The sequence below is a fragment of the Primulina eburnea genome, chromosome 4 (genome assembly GCF_022965805.1).
Source record: "Primulina eburnea isolate SZY01 chromosome 4, ASM2296580v1, whole genome shotgun sequence".
NCBI classification, from domain to species: Eukaryota; Viridiplantae; Streptophyta; class Magnoliopsida; order Lamiales; family Gesneriaceae; genus Primulina; species Primulina eburnea.
In genome coordinates, this window is record NC_133104.1 from 5,206,421 (window position 1) to 5,214,754 (window position 8,334).

Below are 8,334 nucleotides of genomic sequence, written 5' to 3' on the forward strand. Positions count from 1 at the left end.
CCAGCCTCGGCTGCCTTGGCTCGTTCAACTGTCTCTGCGTAGCTGGTAGGCAATCCAGAAACAACATATGTATATAAAACAGGATGTAAACCATTTACAAACCTGTTATATTTTGCCCTCGCATTCCCAGCTAAGTGAGGTGCATACTTCAGCAAAGTAGAAAATTTAGAAGCATACTCTGCAACAGACATCGTTCCCTGCTGCAGGTTATTGAATTCATTCTCCTGAGCAGTATAATACGAAGGAGGAGAATACTGCTCCAAAAACTGGGCCTTGAAGACATCCCATGTGACTTCAGTCCCGGCCTCTTTCAATCCAATCTCAGCGGCTTCCCACCAAGATTTAGCTCGGTCCTTCAACTGATATAAAGCAAGTTTCAGTCTCCGAGCTTTGGAATACTCAACAATATTAAACAAGTGCTCGATGTCCTTCAACCAGGCCTCAGCTCGTTCAGCATTCTCAGTGCCAAAGAACCTCGGTGGTTTCAAATCCTGGAATCGAGCCATCACAACATCCATGGACAATCCTTCAAATTGCCCAACAATCCTCTCAGTACTGCTACTCGCAGTTTCATTTGTGTGATCTATCTACAAATCAAAAGATGAATATCACAATTTCATATCAATTCATAATCTCATCGTCTCATATCATTATCTCATATCATCAATCTCATCAGATACTTACTCAATTCAAATCACATAAGAGCAAGTAATACAAATAAGTCAAACAGATACGCACAATTCATTTGTGCCTATTCAAGTGTACACAAGACTCAACAGAGCATTCCCAGCTATGCTCTGATACCATCTAGTGTGGGGCCCTTAACTCCTAATCGTTATTACAATGCAATCTGATTAGGGTTTAATTAATCACAGCGGAAAACGGGTTTAAAATTTCTTTACAATGAGCCCAAAATATCTCTTCTGATATTTAAAAACTAAAAATGGTATCTAAATTCAAATCATAAACACGCCCACACGTAATCAATCGCATACAAACATCTCATATTCTCGAGACATGCCCCGGTATATAGATACATATACATATATACTGGGAATCAGACATAAACATAAAACCTCAGCCCAAGCTGTGGCTCCCACCAGAAGTACCCTCTCCGGTCTCCTGATATCCTGGAGTACCTGCCATTGTCCACACACAAAGACAACAACAGCCCCCCTTGGGGGTGAGCAAAGCTCCGTATGGAACAACCACAATATATACCACAAGTATCTAAACAATGATATATGGTATGCAATGCATGTATGTCGTGGAGGTATCAGGTCAGATGCTCATCCACTGAGCACATGTCAGAATCAATCGAATCGCTATCAAATCAAATCAATGCTCGAGCTGGCACACCGGCCGATATGGGAATACACATATGATAGCGTCGACGAAGCGCCATCAATCCCACATCTCATATCCAATCATATGGGGCCACAATTGTCTATGCTTTACGGGTCATATAATACCGGCATAGCGATTGTGTTCACAAACCCCGGAATCCAATCCAATCATATCAGGGTATCCAAGGATCATATCTCAACGTGCATGTCATGTATCGATGTATGCATAAAATGATGTGTGTTAACAAAACATTTATTTTGTACATCGATACTCAAATCTCAATGTCATGTATGCCACATCAAATCATCAAATATTCACATAGACACGTATTCCAATCCAATCAATCCAATCAAACCGACATATATCATATAATACAGATACCTGTCGTATGTTACCCGGTCGCAACATACCTCAATTCTTCGTTTCTAATTGATGTAGCCTGAAGATATTGATATAACGCTTTATCTACATCAATTACATTCTCATTTCAATCAATAACATACTCCAAAATCATTAATATGAGTTTCAAATATCATTTGAAACTTCAAAAATTCATATCAAAATCATATCATAATTTAATTCCGACTTCGAATATACGTTTATTGTCGGTTATTTTACTACATATCAGAAATTCAACTTCAAATATAAGCTATTCCAGCACTTTAATATTTCAAGCTGCTGAAATCAGAAGAAAATTACCTCAGTCTGAAGCCCTCAACGCGCAGATTACAAATATATAATTTGTTTTGCGTTTAGACGGCGTTTCAAAGTCGATTTGTAAGAAAGAAATAAAATTTCTCTCGTGTATCTCGAAGTTACTGAGGAAGAAAATGAAAAAAACGAAGACAAAAGCTCGTTCTTATCAATGCACCGCTCTCGCGCTCGGGCGGTAGAATTCTCGCGCCCGAGCGCGAGACATTCTGCCTCCGAGAAACATTTCTGCCGCGCTCGGGCGGTCAAAATTTACCGCTCGGGCGCGGAGTGTTCTGTCCGAGAACACTAGCCCTTTCTTCCTTGGCGCTCGGGCGGTCATTTTCTACCGCCCGGGCGCCACATGTTCTGTACAAATTTTTAGTTTTTGTATTATATTGGCGTCCGGCCTCTCAAATCAAATTCGTACAACATCAATTCATATACAATATTCATTTCTCAATTCCATTGTCGTAATATACATCAAATGTATAATCTCACATCAAATTCATGAATTATCGATAATCATATAAGATTTACGATAATACGATACACGGTCCTTACAAGGAGCTTCCATATTAAGATTAGGATATGACGGATTAATGTATTCTTTTTCATGAAAAAAAACAATTATAGTGATCCGGTACAAAATCCATAACGACCGAGATGTACCTTGACGGTATCTTCATCTAAATATATTTTGTTCTGACATTTTTTTTTCGTTTGCAAATACAACGTATATTTCCAATAATAAATACCCAGGATGACTAAGTGCAAATGTTACAAACGACTCTACACCATCACAATATTCAGTCGTTAGAAATATATTCTCCAAATGACGATACATCCAATTTCTATCGTTATCCATTTTATCCTACAAAATAATAAATAAGATGTATTTTACTTAATCGCTATCATTTACCAATTAATTAAAATTAAAAAAATTAAATTTCAAAAACATAATTAGACAAATTTATTAATTTTAATGTTGACAATTTATATAATATTTTTAATAAAAATTTAAACATGTAATATATTTATTAATTTTTAAATAACATGCCATAAAAATAAATTAAACTATGTATAAATTTATAAAAAAAAAACTTACAAATTGATCGTAGAAGACGTCAGAGCACTGTGCACATGCAAAAAAATCAGGTGGAAAATGACCTGCAGCTAACAAAATTCATGATATATACCAACACTCTTTCTAAGAAATGAAACGCTAAAAACTTAAAAAAACTAAAATCGTTAAAAGAGAGAAATTTATCGCATGTGTGAAATGGAATGGAAACGCTTACAATTGGCGACAGTTTTTGATTAAACAATGGCGACGGTTTTAAGTTAAACTGCCGCCATTTGCGACGGTTTTAACTTAAACCGTCGCTACAAACACAATAGCGACTGATTTAAATAACCGTCGCTATTAGCAACTTTTTGCCGTCGCTAAACTAGCGACAGATTTATTAACCGTTGTTATATAGTTTGGCGACGGTTTTATTTTATCACGACCGTTGCCAATTTTTGCGACAGATATTACAGTACCGTCGTTAAAAGCAAAATAGCGACTCCTTTTAATAACCGTCGCTATTAGCAACAATTGTTTTTAGCCGTCGTCAAATTAGCAACAAATTTTATTAGTCGTCGCTATTTTGGATCGGCGACGGTTTTGTTTATCACGACTGTTGCCAAATGTTGCGACAGATATATTACAACACTGTCGCTAAATTAGCAACCATTTTATTAACTGTCGCTAATAAATCGGCGACGGTTATTTCAACTGTCGCTAAATAGCGACAACTCATTAAATCTGTCGCTATATAGACCGTCGCTATTAGTGAAGTTTTTGTCCAAAACCGTCGCTACATGTCTTTATAATTGACAGCTTCTTGCCCATTTTTTCACTACGATTTCTTCTCTCGCTTCTTTCTATACTACCGTGTTTGTGTCTTCTCCGACGACCACGCCTTCCCGTTTTTGAGGTATCTAACTCAAGATTTCATATTTTGAATCTTATTGTTTTATCTTGTTTAGATTACGTACTATATTTTATATCGCATGTCAATTAAGTGTTGAAAATATTTAATTTCAGATTTGTAGATGAGTAGAGGTGATTATTTATAAAATGTGTACAAATAATTTAAAAAACGGCTAATTTTTTTAATTTATATTATAAAATAATTTTTTTTAAAAAAAATTTATAGAAAGCGACGGTTTTCCTGAACCGTCGTGTTAAGAATTAGCGACGGTTTACATAATTAACAATAAAATTAGTCAATTAATTACACGATTTTGACGATAATTGCTAAAATCTATTGTCAAAACATAGTTACATTAATATAATTTATTCGACAAAAACAAGATTTAAATCGACATTTCACATATTTAAAATCCCAAATTTAAATCAATTTTTCTCTAAACAAGAATTAGATTTCTAAATATCATTTTTAATTTCAAAACAATTCCAATTAAAAATCCTTAAGTAAGGTTTGGATTGATGTATTTCAAATATATTTAAATATATTTTTGTAGTTTTGGATAAGTAATATCATAAACTTTAAATTCAGTCCTTCCATGTATATATAGGATTTCATATTAATTATGACGGATTTCAAATTCAAAAATAATGAAGGCATTTAAAATTCAATCTACTTTTTATGATTAATGTGCAAATAAGTAAACTGGATTTAATATTTCATCTATTGTTTCAATGTTAATAATAAAAATATAATTAAAATTCATTGAATTCAAATCTATACATCCGAATACAACTTTATTTTTTAAGCATCCACATATAAACTAAGAAAAATCAACACGGGCCTGGATAACCTCCATAAATGATGGGTATTTGGTTGGACAGTACGAATTCATCAGCCATATAAATAAAGGCCCGTTTGTTTCATCAACCATATAAATAAAGGCCCGTTTGTTTATCGGCCCAAAAGTGTTATCCAGGTATCGTCTTCCGTTCAGTTCCACCAATCTTCCTTACTGGGAACCATAAAAAATACGACACCGTATCGACTCTATCCGAGCCTCGCCCTGTTTCTCATTTTTGATACATTTCTTGTTGGAAATAGAAGCTGCAACACTTTCAACAATGTCATATATGAAAGGAGATTTGCTTGCAAAAACTAGGAAACTCGTCAAAGGGTTAGCCAGAGCTGAGCCCATGTGGCTTAAAGCCATGGAAAAGTACGTCGATTTTTCTTCTTTTACTTCAATTTTATGAAGAAATTGATTCACATTTTTTATTTTTGATTTGTGTTTTCGTGATATTTTGTAGAGCACCGCCTGCGACGTTTCCTCGAGCGGAGAAAAAGCTGAAGTCCATAAGTTTACCCGAGGATGTTTATGTGAATAAGTTTTTTCAAAAGTATCCCGATTCTAAGCATGAGGGGGCGATCGGGTATTTTGCTAGATCCTTTTTTCTCTCCATCTTTTCCGTCTGAGATGTTCATCTTGTAAATTTTTTAGGGTATTTTATGGAAGATGGCTAAAAGAAAAGGAATAGGTTGATTCTTGGTTATACACAGAAGATGTTTTAATTTTGATATCATGTGTGATTTGAGGATTAATATTGCTGCTCATTGGATTGTAAGATTGTGTTTCTACTGTGAGTTTATAGATTTTCTTCAAATTTATAGCCATTAAAACCTTTTAGCTTATGTCCAGATTAAGCCGATTGCAGGTACTATTGCCTGATGACAATCACCATCATATTAGTTATTTCTTGCATTAATTTTTAACATGATTAAATAATGTTTCCTTGAATATGTTAAGCAATTTAACTCTTTTTTTCCACCTAATCACAGATCCATATTTTCTCATATTGTTCGATCCATGTCATGATGCCTAATAGTCCCTTTTATATATACCCACAAAGGTGAAACAAATAGGCCGAAAACAAAACATGTTGTGGAACACGATACATATAGATCTGGATGTATCGAATTTCTTTTCCTTTTTTGTCGATGCGTGATTATTTATGATGGCAAGAAGAAGACTCTTGTTTATCACTTGAGGAAACTGCTAACATCAGATGTGTGTTTTGTGTAATTTTACATCACACTGATTTTTCGAAGCTAACACCACCTGAGATATTTTTGTAATTAATAATGATAATTTCCTTCAGATTAATGAATGAGGTTTGATATAAAGAACATATGCACACAACATATGTTTGTCGATGAACCTGTGGCTACTTCTGCACATCCAACTTCTTAATCCGCTGCCTCTAGTGCTGATAAAAGATTGAATTTTTCAATATATATTTAGAAGCATAGTTCAGGAACTCTGAGCTTCTCTATTAAGGAAAAATACATTCAGAGGTCTAATTGGGCATTTCTATATTTATTTGATAATACTAGTTATAAAGTATGATTCAATTAATCAATTTTAGAGGTCGAAAATACCTAACATGCAGTGTACGAGATAAGCTGAGAAGCAAAGTGATTGTGATTTTGTACATAAGTATGTATGTACATTGGTGTATTGTGTGTGTTGTGGTGTCTTGAGTATTGGAGGAAAAAAATAACTCTTGAGGAAAGAATGGTTTGTGACAATTTTGTGGAGAAGATGCTGAAGGTATATATGACTCAGTCTTGAGTTTAACTAACGAACTCACTATTTTTGCCTTTTTTGGTGATGTTATTGGGATATGTTTTTTATTATTTTTTTTGTTAATTGAGAGATGAATAACATAATGTCACATTAAATCTTAATCTTCGTGAGAGTGAGAGTTTTTCACTTTCACACATTGAAATTCAGGAAGTTTTATTTTATGTACTTCACACATTTTTTGTGTTACGATATTATGATATTTTTTTCATATTATACAACAAGATATATCTATGTCACATAAAAATCAAATAAGTGAACAAATAATTATACTCCAAGTATCCATTGTTGTGCATGCATGATTATTCTTTGGCCGATGATGGATTGAATTACAGTTGCCTGGTCAGTGGCTTAACACATGAAAGATTTTGAAGTTGATATGTTAAATACAAAAATGGCATTTGTTATATTTTGTGTTTATATTCATATTTGATGACATATTTGTTATTCAAAGACCTTTTTCAGTGATTGAATGGATTCACTTGTTGTTTTCCAAAGACGTCGTACATGAAGATATTTCTTGTTTCCTTCTTTTTTTATCATTGACAGGACCAAAGATCAAAATAAAATATATACAAAAGGAAAATGAAACCCCTAGGTGAAATATGTGCTTTATGGAATCAAACTGTGCCATTTCATAAGGAAGAAAAGGTTTTAGTTCTGCATGTCAGACTTCTGTTTGAAGAGACAGTTGAGAGAAGTGTATGTCCATTTTTCAGGATAGTGAATATGAATCACTGATTCTTGCACGTGAACAGGATATCTGGTTTTGATCCACCAGCTGCCCGTGTATTTGCTTGGAGGGTGCTTGAGTTTAAGGATCATGGAATTAGTGATGAGGATGCTATAGCCGTTGCCGATGTTTGTTCTCTGTCACCTACTCTCATTTATTGTCATAAATAAAGTAGTCAAACTTGAAAATGAAATCCCATTTGTTCATCCTCTGAATCGTGGTTTCTTTGTGGGTAGATGGAATATCGAAATGAAAGAAAAGCCAAAAGGAAGGCATTTGCTCGGCTGAAACAAATTGCTCGGATTCAAGGAAGGAGCCCACCTCCAAATCCATATTCGAGTGCTATCAAGGAGATACAGGCTGAGGAAAGGAAGTTTGTTCATGATCGATTTTATGATTCTGCCACACGAGAAATCTTGCAGAAACTGAAACAGGAAAGGGCAGCTGAGTTCCAGGACAGAAGAGGAGGGTTTATTGGCTCATGAGGTGACTTTATCAAAACATAAGTAAGCTTAAATGCTTGTTATTGGAGCTGAATTTTGTTAAGATTTATTCCCAGTGGCTCTGGCCGCATCACATTTTGAACGGATCAAGATTTCTTAGATGATTAATAAAAGAGTACACTAGCAGCGGATGTATTTGGAATTGGCTTGTTGTGTATTCAAGGGATATTATCCCAACATTTGTATTGAAGTTTCCTTCAGTGGTCATGGATGCATTTGAATCTCCTTGATTCTTTCTATAAAAGCTTTTAACAATCCAAGTTGGTTGATCAAATGGCAGTTTGAACTGCACAGGTTAGAAACTCGGTGGAAATAGAGAGAATTGGGAAAAAACTGCTAGCATGTTTTCCAGCCGCTAGTTAAAATGCTACTTCATTATTTCAAACAAATGAAGCTATATTTTCCTTAGGACCATGGATTTATTCAACCTTGCCATGTCAA

General features: G+C 34.6%; 1 protein-coding gene across 1 annotated transcript; it reads left to right on the forward strand.

Moving 5' to 3' along the window:
- The first annotated feature begins 5,015 nt into the window (after positions 1 to 5,015).
- On the forward strand, positions 5,016 to 8,118 carry LOC140830747 (uncharacterized). Its single transcript, XM_073194215.1, has 4 exons — positions 5,016 to 5,232; positions 5,324 to 5,446; positions 7,416 to 7,518; positions 7,627 to 8,118. Exons 1-4 carry the CDS (start codon positions 5,138 to 5,140, stop codon positions 7,873 to 7,875), a joined length of 570 nt encoding a protein of 189 aa, XP_073050316.1. The 5' UTR covers positions 5,016 to 5,137; the 3' UTR covers positions 7,876 to 8,118.
- Positions 8,119 to 8,334: the final 216 nt, after the last annotated feature.

Excerpts from the sequence above, each read along its gene's own strand:
- LOC140830747 (XM_073194215.1), top strand. The coding sequence starts at position 5,138 with ATGTCATATATGAAAGGAGATTTGCTTGCAAAAACTAGGAAACTCGTC. Across the intron at positions 5,233-5,323 it reads TGGCTTAAAGCCATGGAAAA|AGCACCGCCTGCGACGTTTC; the intron begins GTACGTCGATTT and ends GATATTTTGTAG. Across the intron at positions 7,519-7,626 it reads ATGCTATAGCCGTTGCCGAT|ATGGAATATCGAAATGAAAG; the intron begins GTTTGTTCTCTG and ends CTTTGTGGGTAG.